Source organism: Apis cerana, linkage group LG7 (assembly GCF_029169275.1).
Source record: "Apis cerana isolate GH-2021 linkage group LG7, AcerK_1.0, whole genome shotgun sequence".
NCBI lineage: Eukaryota > Metazoa > Arthropoda > Insecta > Hymenoptera > Apidae > Apis > Apis cerana.
Genome location: NC_083858.1, coordinates 10,363,238 through 10,377,116, shown reverse-complemented (window position 1 = coordinate 10,377,116; position 13,879 = coordinate 10,363,238). Strand labels below are relative to the sequence as shown.

General features: G+C 34.4%; 1 protein-coding gene and 1 long non-coding RNA gene across 3 annotated transcripts in view; one reads left to right on the top strand and one right to left on the bottom strand.

Moving 5' to 3' along the window:
• Nucleotides 1–112: 112 nt before the first annotated feature.
• The window catches only part of LOC107999228 (aminopeptidase Ey), a 37,039-nt gene continuing 23,272 nt past the window's right edge, over nucleotides 113–13,879 (bottom strand). For both annotated transcript variants that reach the window (XM_062077162.1, XM_062077161.1), the window contains exons 2-15: nucleotides 12,215–12,578; nucleotides 8,993–9,291; nucleotides 6,708–6,866; nucleotides 5,554–5,853; nucleotides 5,078–5,261; nucleotides 4,760–4,916; nucleotides 4,598–4,679; nucleotides 4,221–4,404; nucleotides 3,921–4,128; nucleotides 3,191–3,468; nucleotides 2,884–3,083; nucleotides 2,243–2,554; nucleotides 2,047–2,128; nucleotides 113–1,752 (exon numbers count right to left, since the gene is read on the bottom strand). In XM_062077162.1, coding sequence (XP_061933146.1) covers nucleotides 1,603–1,752; nucleotides 2,047–2,128; nucleotides 2,243–2,554; nucleotides 2,884–3,083; nucleotides 3,191–3,468; nucleotides 3,921–4,128; nucleotides 4,221–4,404; nucleotides 4,598–4,679; nucleotides 4,760–4,916; nucleotides 5,078–5,261; nucleotides 5,554–5,853; nucleotides 6,708–6,866; nucleotides 8,993–9,291; nucleotides 12,215–12,565 — 2,946 coding nt within the window. In that variant the 5' untranslated portion in view covers nucleotides 12,566–12,578 and the 3' untranslated portion in view covers nucleotides 113–1,602. The remainder of the gene's footprint in view (nucleotides 1,753–2,046; nucleotides 2,129–2,242; nucleotides 2,555–2,883; nucleotides 3,084–3,190; nucleotides 3,469–3,920; nucleotides 4,129–4,220; nucleotides 4,405–4,597; nucleotides 4,680–4,759; nucleotides 4,917–5,077; nucleotides 5,262–5,553; nucleotides 5,854–6,707; nucleotides 6,867–8,992; nucleotides 9,292–12,214; nucleotides 12,579–13,879) is intronic.
• LOC133666425 (uncharacterized) lies at nucleotides 9,177–12,579 on the top strand. Its single transcript, XR_009830561.1, has 3 exons — nucleotides 9,177–9,316; nucleotides 10,354–10,509; nucleotides 12,143–12,579. It is a non-coding gene; the product is annotated as an uncharacterized LOC133666425 (long non-coding RNA).

Genomic DNA, 13,879 nt, shown 5'->3' with positions numbered 1-13,879 from the left:
CATATTGGTATAAAATATTTTTATGGTAAAAAACATTCAAAGGATATTGATGACACGTGTGAAGGGATATTAATTTACACCGCATTACGGATATAAAACACTCGCAAAGATATAAAAATCGATACAACTTTATTGAACCCGAGATACAATGTTATTATACAATTTTTATAGTCGCAATTTTTTTTTTTAATGCGTAATACTCTCACAGCGATGTTTTTTTTTTCTTTTTTGTTCTTCGAACAAATGGAATTGCGACGATTTCGCGTTCGATTTTCCAAGAAATCGATGGAAAAACAATATACGGTGGAATTTCATAGAAACTGGAAGATCTCGAATCTCTTAAATATTTAGAACACGGTATTGTGCGTGACAGAAGAAATAAATATCGAAATAGAAAATTTGTAATAAATAATTTGTGCATGTCTTTCTTTTATTTTCTTTTTTTCTTATTTATTTTTTTTTTCTTTTTTTTTCCTTATTTCATTCCTCAAAAACTCAAAAACTTTTCGTCATTAATTATTTCCAACGAACGTTGTCCGCGGATTTCAAAAATTAGAAAATATTCGAGAGACACGGGCTCAAAACACGTAAAAAAAAAAATACCTCGCATCGCTGAAGAGAAATAGAAACCTCCCATAAATAACGACTCGAACTTTGAATAAATAACAACAAGAAAAACACGGACACGGAAAACTAATTACATTTTTTCGTTAGATTTTCTTCGTAAAAAAAAAAAAAGAAATTTATGAATTACATAACTAAGATCTTTCAAACTTCAGAGTCAGATCATCGTTAGAGATCGAAGATTTATATATAAAAAGGATTAAATGAAGATTGAAGATTCGATGAAAAAATTGTGGGAAAAATTGTTGTCAGTTTGGAATTTGATCCGAAAAAATATCCAGAAAAATTTACGTTAGAAATTTCTAAATATTCGTATGTATAATACAATATAATGTTATAATACGATAATATTAATACGATATTATAACATTATACAATAATTATATATCTTAATCGCAATCTATTTAAAGTTTATCCACGAGTTTTTAAAATTTTAATGGTCGTTTACACTAATTCTCCATCCGAACAATTCAGAGAAGTATGTATGTGAATTTAATGTGCACGAGTTGTACACGAAATACTTGTACATTTGCGTAATTCGACCTATTTCATCTATAAATATCTTTAAACGTTCCGTTATTATTATTACATTAAATGCTCGACGCGTATTTACAAAAAACATGCAAAAGAGAGAGGGAGAAAAGAAAACATTTAATTGCCTCGTAACACTTAATAATTTGTTTCGTACTTTTTTTCCTTTTTTTTTTTCCTCTCTCTTTTTTTCACGATCTACGTTTTAACCATAGCAAAAAAAAAAAAAAAAAAAAGAAAAGAAAAAAAAGAAAGAAAGAAAGAAAAAAGAGCGCGAGATTTTTCGCGGATTATACGAGCATACGAGTTTGTTAAACAATGGAACAATGCTCGAGGACATTACGATCGATTTATCAGATTGGAGTTTTCGATTCGAGGCAATTTTAATTACCTCCGTGAACGTCGAATGTTAATTCAAATGATATTAAATCCGCCTCGTTTTTATCGCTACGCGGTATATCTCTTCAACCAATCTTGAATTGTAGCGTGATTGGCTTCCACCCATCGTATGTTGGCTTCCGATTGCTCTATCGATTGTTGCACCGATCTTGTCGCACTTCCGAACTCCCCTATGTGCTCGTTGGTGAATTCTACCAGCTAGATAGAAGAAGAAAGATTTTTCTTTTTTTTTTTTTTAATCAAATTAAATCAATGTTTTCTCAGTAGAGTGAAGTTTTTTGCAACAAGTAACAAAGAATTTCAACGATACGTGAAATCAGCGTGAATAATTTAAAACAAGAAGGTAAGTGAATTTAAACGTGTAATTATTCGCGAGATGCTTTAAATTTTCTAGGAAATATTTTGAATAATTATTAATGATTTTGATACATACTGTATCCCTTAATGAGTTTCATCGTTCATTTGAAATATACAATTTCATCTTATACTTACATCTTTGAGATCGTATTTGGTATTGATACCTCTCGTGGCTGATTTCACTATGTTATTTATGGTTAATAACGATGTTCCGAAGCTAAAACAGAGAATATTATTGGTGTTATATTTTAAATGGCGATGATTAATTTGATGAAATTTAAATATAGAAGATATAAGATGTAAATACAAGATTTAAAACATCGACACTTACTATTCTCGGAGTCTCGCCCATTTATTCCTGAGGAAGTTGAAAGCGAGAGGTTGGCCAACAGGATTGCTGGCAATGGAATTAAGAACACGGCTGACATCTTGTTTTCTAATCCCTGAATTGTTCGTGATCGTCCAGTCCAAGTAACGACTCAACAGCCACGTTTCTCTTGTACAGCCGAGCGCGTGGTGAAGCAAATCCTTCTCGGAACCGACATTCGTTTCCAAGTATCTTTGCCAGGCGAAATCCCACTCGACTTGTCCGCCGAATCGAATCGCCGTACAATAAACGACCATCTTCAAATTTGGCGATATTCTGTAGGCCATATTGTGAAAATTCTTCATCTATATATTACTAACAATTGTTGTTGCAACTTAATTTTAACATAGTTAAAAATATTTAATTTCTTTTGTTTCTTTCCTTTATAAAATCTCACCTCTCGATACTGATATAATCAATCATTATCTTGAATTAATTTCGACTCACTTTTGATCAATCTCTCTATCTAATTTTAGTTGGTAAATAAAAGAAAAATAAATAATAAATAGTCAACTTTCGTGAGATCGATTGCAAGAAGATTTCTTCGTAAGACTGTAAAGGATCCTTTTTTCTTTGTCACCCTGTATGTGAGCAAACGTACTTACGGATTATTCACATTTGGACTGGGTGTGTAGCGCCAATTGTAAAACTGTTTCACTGCGTTTTGCACGCAATCCTCGTGGCCAAAGTTGCATGCCCATGTTAGAACATCGATGCGGGTGAAAACTGTCAATTGGGGATCACCCACGTTATCCGTGAAACCGACCTGCTTGTACACGTTGTCGAGCAGTTTCAAAACGTATACCTGAAACGGTATGTTTGAATATGTATAAAAGTGATTCTCTCTCTAAAAATATTAATATTTTTGATCATGCGAAACTCGCAAAATTTCGAAAAAAGGTTCGTGTTTACTCGAAATCGATCGTAGCTCGGCATCTTGATCAACATGCTGTCCAAATAGTGCATGGCAGTGAAAGCAGCCTTCCATGGTAAGTACTCAGTCTCGTGAGCTAAATACGATGTGACGCTCAACGCAGTGGCGTAGTCTAACCTTCCAGCTCTTGCCAAATTGAGCGCATCGTCTATTAGTTGGGCGCGATTGATCGTTGAAATATTGCCGAACGAGTTCTTGTTCAATTGCTTGATTATCAGTTGCCAATTCGTTTTGTCGTAGTTCACTCTGTAGTATCCTAAAGGAAGCGGAAATTTCGGGGAAAATGTAAGATCGAGGCCCTTTTCAACTTGAGTAAATTTCGAAGAGAGGCTTCTATCAAGCAATTGTTAAAGACAATTATACAAATTTCTTAATGTAGGCATATTTTTTTCAAATCTTTTTCACGAGTTTTATTATTCTTTCCTTTGCAGTTATGTGTTAAAGTATCTATTAATTTAAAAAGAATCAGAAAAGAATCGGAAGTGAAATTTTTCTTTACATTGGTTAAATATATATATATACACCTCATTTCTGTAGTTGTAATTTTAAATTCCACGAGAATTCGATATATTCAATATCAAGTTTGAAACCAGTAATCAATTTTAAAATTGTATACACATATATAATTTAAGAAAAATTAAGGAAATAATTACGATTTAAAGTTGTTAATCCAAATCGATTCAAATGTAATTTAATACCAGTTCTTACCAGTTTCTTGAATATTGAAGATAACCCACTCCGAGGAATTCCAATTCAAATTGGTCAACGTGATCGATTTTTCCGCTTTCATCCACTGAGAAGGCTGGGTCGTATTGAAGTCTAATTGAGTTTCGGTCGTGTACGTGATAGGTATCCACCAAAGTGGCTCGACGTTGGACGTGGTCACCATAGTACCGTTACGAAGCATGAAACGTTCCTGAGAAGGGGAAAAATATGGATGAACGTGGATAAATATCGATCGTAATAAATCCGATTTACTTTTGAGCCGTTTTATTTTTTTTAGCAAACCTGTGTCAACGTCGCTGCACCGTTATTATAATCTCGAATAACCGTTACCACTGGAAAACCAGTTTGGAGGGTCCAGGTATCCATAATTTCCTTTATCGTTACCGCGGAATCGAGGACTTTATCCTTGTGCGCTTGTTTCGTAAGAGCGTCCCAAAGATCGTTTTGCTCGGCGCTCTGATAAGCTCTGTTACGAACAGTCCGTCTTATTTTCATATTTTAATTGAAGAATAAATGTTTGATAAATTAACGCGTATGAATATGTTGTTATATAAGGATGAATCGTGTTTGAAACGTTTCCATTGAGATTTGATTAGAAGTGAAAAATTAATCGATAAAAGTTTATCCAAATAATGTTTGCGTATAATTTTTAAACTCACTTTGCATTTAAATAATTAGTTAAACCTTGCTTGAACACGTCGGTAGTGAGGAAATGGTCCATCATTCTTATTATGGAAGCACCTGCTCCAATAGAGACAATATAATAATATTATTCTATTCTATAAATATAAATATATTAATCACAATTTTTTTATTCCCACCTTTCTCGTAGGAAATTCTGTCGAAAATTTCGCTAATTTCGTCAGGGTGTTCGACTTTTACCGATATCTGATGCGAGGATTCTAATGCGTCCAGACCAAACACGTTTTGCAGATCATGCACGACAAATTGCTCCAAAACTTTCCACGTTGGCTCCACCTACGAAACGCGTGATAACGCGTGTAAAAAATTTTAAAGCAATTGAACCGATAAAGTATAAGAAATAAAGAAAAATAGAGAAGTATATATATATATTTCTTACTGATTTTTTGTTTTTCTTTTTTCTAAATTAACTTTTTATTCCAAGTTTAACAACTTACCGCGTTCATACCGATGTATTCCATGTAACTGGCAAAGCCTTCGTTCAACCATAGATCCGACCACCAACTTGGAGTTACCAAATTACCAAACCATTGATGAGCAAGTTCGTGTGCTATGACTGTGGCCACTCGTTGCTGATTGCTGCTAGTCGAGACACCTTCTTGATAAAGCATAGCGGTCTCTCTGAAAATTCAATCGTATCGAACAATTCGCCAAATTTTCGAAGGGTTTTTCCAAAATTCATCATTTTACGTATAAAATATTTAAACTTTCAATGTTGAAACAATTTAAGTAATTTAAAAAACGCAAGAAAAAAAGATTAACGAAATATTTAGTCCTCTTTTAAAATTCCAAGGATCGAGGAATTTTATATCCTTAATATATATGGTCGAGTAAAAAAACACACTGAATATATATTCAAAATACTCGTTGCAAAAATTTATTTCGTAATTATATGATACATTGGCCTTCTCACCTGCAAGTGATTAAGCCCCAATTCTCCATAGCTCCAGCCGAGAAGTCGGGGAGAGCAACGCTGTCCATCTTGGGCAAAGGAAATTTAATTTTGAAATAGTCCTCGTAATATCGAAGTATTTTCGGGCCAATGTCTAAAGTGTATCGCGCCTGTTGGACGGCCTCGCTTCGTGCCCAGACTCTAAACTTCCCGGATTCCGATTTCAACATCTCGAAGTCCGAAACAATGAAGGCGACCAGGTAAGTGGACATTGGCACAGAGCGTTCATAATGGTCCCACACGTATGTCGGTAAACCGGGCCTGGTTACGATTAAAACAAATAATAGCAAATAAAACTTGATGAACAATTTCATAAATATTTTTAAAATTGTTTAAAATTATTGTTGGAATATCGAAATATTTAAATAAGGATTTTATAAAAAGTTCGATGAGAAGATAAATAGGAAATCTGTGAATGTATATTCGAATTTTTAAAATTTTTTTTTTATCATGAAAGATATACACGATATTACGACATTTACGTGATGGTGATAGTTAATTTTTTAATCTTATAAAATCTAATGAACGACGAAGAGAAACAATTAAGTTGGACGACACATCTCGCGCAAACAAATTGATTACAGAGTTAACGAATACTTTTGTTGATTCTGGAAATTACTTGCGCGTACAATTCGCGCAAATAATAAGAGCGTCGTCATCTTTCTCGTGTTAAATTGACAATAATAGAGACGTATATTCTATTCACGTAGAAAACTTAAAAAATAAAATGCGATGATTTATTACGGAAAAACAATTGTAAGTCTCGATTCGATATATTTCCAAATTGGAAAATTCCAAATTAGATTCCAAATTCCAAATTAATACACTCAATAAAAATATTTCAAAACGCTCAGTCTCAAAAATATTGAAATCAATAAAATAAACAAATATTAGAAAGATAATATTCTTCTTCTTCTTTTCTTTTTAATTTTAACAATTCGAATAAGTCAAACTTCTTTTACTCGCACAAATGTCCATAATTCAGAAATTTACTTTTGCTTCGTAAGTCTTCGTAACTCAAAGATTGAGATTCGAGCCAATCAATATGAGACAATATGAGAGAAACTCATGGAGAGATCGTTTCCTTGATTAAAAATACGCTTTCAGTCGCTTACACTGGCATGGGTTCTCCCATTTGAGGCATGTTCGAGATGGAAGTCATGTTCTTGGGCCTCGCAATGCTGATCTTGAAGGTGGCTTTCAGCGCCGGCTCGTCGAAGCACGGAAACGCGCGTCGCGCATCCGTTGGCTGGAATTGAGTCGTTGCAATCCATCTGTAACGCAGGGATCATCGATACAGAGTGATGAATACGAGGGAATTGAATTGAGTAAAGTAATTTTAGAATGAAATGGAGAAAGGAATGAAAGTTAAGAGCACACCTTTCTTTTATAAAGGATAACAAATCTATATTTTCGAGAATTCTATTATATATGTAAAAAGAAATTTTGAAGCAGTACAGTTAGATGCAGATTTATCGTTCTCTGCGAATCAAAGTTCAAATTCCACTTCTCGATATTTGAAAAATCGAGAAACGACGATTTATCGATTCGATAAATTGTCTAATCGTTATTTTTAACGTTAAGTTAAATGGAATAACCTCGCTGGCAGTATTTTTAATTTCCATGAAGTTGTTACAAATGGATCTGCCCACCTCTTGTTACAATGTCCTCAATTCTGGGAACGTACGTGAGAATGCATGAGATCATAATCGTTGAGGGAACAATGACTGAACTGCCAAATTGCAGATTTTTATTTAGATGTGTCGTTCATATATCCTCATATATACCAAGATATTCTTTCGATCTAAGTATTATTTAATTGCACGAATGAATTAGAAAATCATTTAATAATAACGTTATTGCGATCATTTATTATTCTGTACATCACTTGCATGAAAACAAAAACGATTTAAATAAGTCCCTATGTTCCAGTGTTCTTCGGAAGTCTAACATTTCTTACTTTATAACGATTAACGTGTCATAATGTTATCCTTGAAAGCAAAGGACGTGTAACAGCGGAGCTATAATAGTTCGTATACCGTTTGACTTTTCCATAATTAACATCGATTTATACGATTATCTAACCGACGAAAAGGTACAACGTTGATATCCATCTTTTATTCATCATTCTATCCTCTACACAAAAATTTCAAGACTGTTATGATAATATAAATCGAACTAAATTTTAAAAAAGTCCCTAAAGTTCAATCAAGAATATTTTCGTGCTGCAATAAAAATATCTTCCATTAGGACGTGGAATTAGAGCTAAGATTAGATCCTTTCGAAAATTCGACTAAATCTATCCTTTCCTTTCTTTTTTTTTGAATTACGTTCATTTTCGAAAGAAAATCGATCTTTTCTTTTTATAAGTCGTTATTATATTAAAATCTTACGATTTTTCTTCAACAAAAATTTTGAAATTAAGATTATTAGTTGAAAATAAAGTTCATCGGATCAGGTGGTTCATTCGAACTGTTCGAAGAGTTTGAAACAAACCACGAGCATTTTCACGATCGCATTGTCGTCTGTGTTATCGACTCGAAGAATCGCAAGATCTTCGCCGCCTTTTCAACGATTTAACGGGGGACACACACGAGGAAATGACGTCTAGCTGTGTAAATTCACGGACGCTTCCGTGCCACGGGAAGAAATATCGTCGTCAAAGAGTAAGAGGGGGAGAAAACTTTCGTCGAGCTGCTAAAAGGCTGAGATTTCAGCTCTTTGAAAATTTTCGAGATAAGCAGAACGTGAGGAGTGAATAGACGCGTTCAATGGACGTAATCGCGGTGAAAATTCATCTTTTTCTCTTCATTTCTTTTTCTTTCCTTCTTTCTTTCCTTCTTTCTTGCCGTAAGAAGCTTTTTAAAGTAAGGTAAGAGCTTTTGTTTATCAGATCTATATATATATATATATACAGTTGTTTGCAAAATAAATCGACAAAATTTCTTTACCACAATATTTCTGCATAATAAAATTTTTCGCTCACGAAATATTCATACGAATCGATTAACAATAAATATAATTTTTTCAAACAGGTCGAATGCACGTTAGATCCGATAAATTAAAAAATCATTATCAAAATATAAATTACTCTCCCATTATTTTTTTTCTAGTATATTTCAATTAAACCAATTAATCGAAGTAAATTCGAAAAATCTAACTGCAAATAATCGATCTCCAATTAAAAATGTAAAAATTGTGAATCGATCAACGGACCAAAGAAATCTCGAAACTCGTGTCGTATCGTTGGATCGAAATAACTCACGTTGCAGCGAGTCCCTGCAAATAGATCGGTCAACTGGCCGGTAACTACAGATATTGCTTGATAAAGCAGTTTAAATTTACTGCGTACGAATAGCTGTCACCTACAGAATGGAATTAAATTGCTTGGGGCGTTTACCTCGTTTCACTTCCAACCGTGTACGAGCTCCTGTAGAAGCCTTGCAAGTAGTCGTTCAGATGGCCGACAAACTTTAGATTCACAATGTATTGCGCGCCCTTCTTCAACGTGTCCGACGTTCTAATCACGTAAAACTGGCGCTCGGTGTCGTTCCTCTGCTCCACGATTTTCACCACCTTCTCCCCAGATTTCACGGCCGAGTAAGATTTTATATTCGTGAAACTTTCGTCGATGCTCATGTCAACCGCGTGCAACGTCACCTTGTCCGTGTCCTCCGTCACGTTTACCAAGATTTTCACCTGGAAATATTATTATTTTTATAACGTAAGTGTGACTATTGCGTGAGATCATCGATGAAACGGATATTTCATTCATCTTGGATCGAGGAGTGAGTCAATTCTTCCATCGAGCGATGCTTTTTCGTGGTGATATTCATTAATAGTGAATGGGTAGAATTAAATCTTCTTGGATTATAAGCGAAGTGAAGAGTGAAATTGTATCGCTACTCGTTGTTTTGAGGGTTTTTTTTTGAGAGGAAGAGATTAAGAAATTGTATTCTTTTTATTTACAAAATTTGTTCCTTAATTTTCCGCACCGTTAAAAGAGGTTTTTAAATTAAATGTTTATCTAATTTTGGAAATAAGTTTCTTTTACAATTATATTAAGCCAAAGTGTATAATGAAACAATTAATTCTAATTTCTGTATATTAAAAATATCCTCTTCTCGTTGAATAATTTCCAATCTATCATAAAGAAATCTAAACTATAAAACGAGAAATAAAATAACGATTCGAACTTTCTATCTGGCTACTTTCACCCTTCGAGAGCTAACTTATAATCACCGTCCCGGTTTTCGATACTTTTTTTTTTTTTTTTTTTTTAAGAGTGCATAAAAGAGAAGATTAAACGTCGAAAATTACGAATTAATTATTCACCTCTTGTTCTACATCTTTTGAATTAAAGCAACCAAGTACTTGCGGAGCTATAGGAATCCTTCTTTTATCCACTTAAACGAAGAAGAAATCGTTCCCCTTTTGTTCGATTTTAATTCCTAGTTGTTGTTAATGTTAAAAAAAAGAGAGAGAGAGAGAGAGAAAAAAGGAAAATTGAAACACAAAAGCATCTTTGAGGATTTGTTCCTTTGTGTAATGAGATAATTTTCGTCGAAGGCAATGCTGCGTGCTTGTTTCTCGATTAGTTAACGATCATTCCTCGTTTCGCATAATATTGTGAAACGGATAAATAAATACGTTACATATGTACACAAGAAGTGCGAATGTCTCGTTAAAAAAAAAAGAAAAAAAAAAGACAGAAACACGTTTAAAGCATGTGATACTTTTTAAATAGAAATTAACTTTTAGGAAAAATTCCTCCGCCGTAATTACAACATGGAATAAATCCAAGAGGAGCTTTAATATATCTCAAGAACTATGAATAATTTCTTATTCCAGATTAAAGGTGTTGAATTTGAAATGAAAATTTCATTTTATCATCTTTCATCGAATAAAACATTAAGAGTGAGTTTTTCGTACGATTTTTATAAATAAATTTTCTTCTTTTCTCTAAAGAATGATCGATTTTGTTCGATTATTACAAATCGATTGCGAAATCACGAAGTTTTTAGTTGGATATAGAAGGGCAAGAGAATGTTTCAACTGTTCTCTGTGAACTGGCAATACGTGCTTTCTAAAACAGCTCTTGTCTCTTTCTAAATGAATCAGCGTTCCTTTAATATCTGTTGGAACGGTTCTGGTTAATTTAAAAGTAATGAATCATATATTTTCACGAGAAGTAAGTATTATTCCATATCAATCTTATACTAATCTTTTTTCTTCGGAAAAAACAAATAAGTATTTTAGAACAAATCGTGTATTTTTCGAACAATTTAATTTGATTGATTTTGTCGTCAAAATTCAGTCAGGATGTAGAGAAAAGCGCGACAATGAAACCGCTTTTTGAATTATCCCGATATCTGAATCGGTTGCCGAGATGTAAATATTCAAAGTCTCCATAATACTTTAAAACACGGTGCGGAGATTATGAATGGGTCTGCGATCAAGCGACCTATATATTTTCCTGGAAATGCGTACTACGTTTTTCCAGGAATCGCGCTTGTCTGGAATTTATGATAGGTCAGCGAGCGAGAGGTCCGATCAAAAGACGAGGACGGAAATAGTAAACGATTAAAAATTATCTTTTCCTTTACGCGACGATATCTCGGGAACCGGAAATAGTATCGGCATAAATGAAAGAGCGTTTTAAAGGGGAAGATTCCGCGCTTCCAACGATCGTTTATTCGTCGATCAAAAGTCACTATCTTCCGAGTTACAGCGGTTCAAAGTTTTCTTAATTTTAATAAGATTAAAAATTATCCTTTTCTTTGCAGGATGATATCTCAAGAACCGGAAAGAATATCGAGATAAATGAAAGAGCGTTTTAAAGGGAAAGATTCCGCGCTTCCAACGATCGTTTATTCGTCGACCAAAAATTACTATCTTTCGAGTTACAGCGGTTCAAAGTTTTCTTAATTTTAATAAGATTAAAAATTATCCTTTTCTTTGCGGGACGATATCTCGGGAACCGGAAATAGTATCGAGATAAATGAAAGAGCGTTTTAAAGGGAAAGATTCCGCGCTTCCAACGATCGTTTATTCGTCGACCAAAAATTACTATCTTCCGAGTTACAGCGGTTCAAAGTTTAATAAGATTATTAAACTTAATTTTAATAAGATTAAAAATTATCCTTTTCTTTGCGGGATGATATCTCAAGAACCGGAAATAATATCGAGATAAATGAAAGAACATTTTAAAGGGGAAGATTCCGCGCTTCCAACGATCGTTTATTCGTCGACCAAAAATTACTATCTTCCAAGTTACAGCGGTTCAAAGTTTTCTTAATTTTAATAAGATTAAAAATTATCCTTTTCTTCGCGGGACGATATCTCGAGAACCGGAAATAGTATCGGCATAAATGAAAGAGCGTTTTAAAGGAGAAGGTTGCACGCATCCGATGATCGTTCATTCGTCGACCGGAAGTTGTTATATCCGGAAGTTACAACGGTTCAAAAGTATTTCTTAATTTTAACGGGCTTAAATTTAATCAAGTTTTAAGATAAATTACAATTGTGACAATTTCAACATGATTCACAGACTTCTCGGCGGAGCACAGTTGGAAATCGTCTCGCTGTCACGAAAGAGAAACAAACAAGGAATATTTCATACCTCGCCATTGAACGTAAAGTTGCCAACTTGTATGAACGGTATGAGCTTAAGCTCGTAAGAGACCGGGGCTATGGATCGCGGCAATCTGACGTCCAATTTTTTCTTTCCAAACGTGTCGGTGGGAAAAGCACGGCTGGTCACCGAGTTGGAGACACCGTTGCACGATTTGTCGAGCTTCTCCTCGAGGCATGGGGCGAGATGGTAAACCAATAGTCCAGTGACAACCAGGGATATGAGGAAGGCAGCGCCCAAAAGGAAAGCGCCGCAAGGGGAGACTGTGCACCCTCTTTTACGTCCGAACGTTGTTGTGTGCGCGTCCATCATCGCCAAAACCTCCCGGGACTGGGTCATATCATGTGTAAACCTGGAGGAAAGAAAAAAAAAGAAGACGAGAGCATTAGCGTTTTGATGGATAATCGATGATTTTGATAGAAGGTAATATTTTAGGATAAAGTTAACGTGGAAGAGGAAAATTATATATAGAAATAGGATAGTGTACGATAATTCCACGATATTATTGACACGAGTTCTGTCAAAAGTAACATGCAATAATTGCAAAAAATGAAAAATCTGAAACGAGTCAATAATTCTATATATAATTGATATATAATAATAATAAATTAATGTAAATTAACGAGCAAGAATGTGTATAATATACTGATAAACAACGCTCAAAATTTACGACAATATCAAAGCATCGTTAAATATTATGGTTGGCGAAAAGAGAGAGAGAGGGAAAAAAAAGAAAAGAAAGAAAAACAAAAACGATATTAAACACGTTACATAAACTCTCGACATGGTTTTTTTCCAAACTATAAAACGTGCGAGAATCACGATTCGTCCGCTCATAAATAATGTTGATTTTACACCTGCCCACTCGTATTTGCTCGAGAATTCAATTCCTCCTCCTCTTTCCTTCCTTCCTTCCTTCCTTCCTTTTCTTCTTCTTTTTTTTTCTCCTTTCATCCTTCAAACGTGTACCGATGCGATCGTGATTAACATCCGTGACGAAATAGACGAAGGCTGTCGTTGGAACATCGTCCCCGGGGAAACTTCTCCTCTCCCTCTCTCTCTCTCTCCGGTGTAAACAGGGTGAAGGCGACCGATCATTAAAAGTAATTTCACGTTCGGTATGAGCACGTCAATGGAAAAAAACGACGCGTTTAAATGGGCGAGGGGAGGGGAAAAAAGGGGAAAAAGATTCCCTTTCCGATTGGTTCGTTCGCTTCTTATTGATGAAACGAGTCAATTAAAAGGAGGGAATCGCAAATCAGTTCTGTTTGGGTGAAAATCGATCCATGGGAACGTGGATTGGCTCGATCGATACCATCGACTTGAGACAATCAAGGTGTTGTCGTTGCGGAGCGAATCTTAGCTTAACACGTTGGCTATTCTGTTAATTCAATCCTTTTTTATTTATGTGTACGTATGTATTTGATTTTACGTGGTCTTTTTTTTAGAGAATATAAATAGAGATGAGATTCGATTGATTGGCAGGAATAATGGCAATTGTGGATCAGGAAGAATTTAAATTATAAACGTTATTCGTGTATAATATTTTAACATATTTTGTGTTTTGATTTTCGTGTGTAAAAAAAAAAAAGAATAGAAAAAAAGATACGTTGTTTGGACGACTTTGAATAATGTCGAAATTTTCCGTTCACT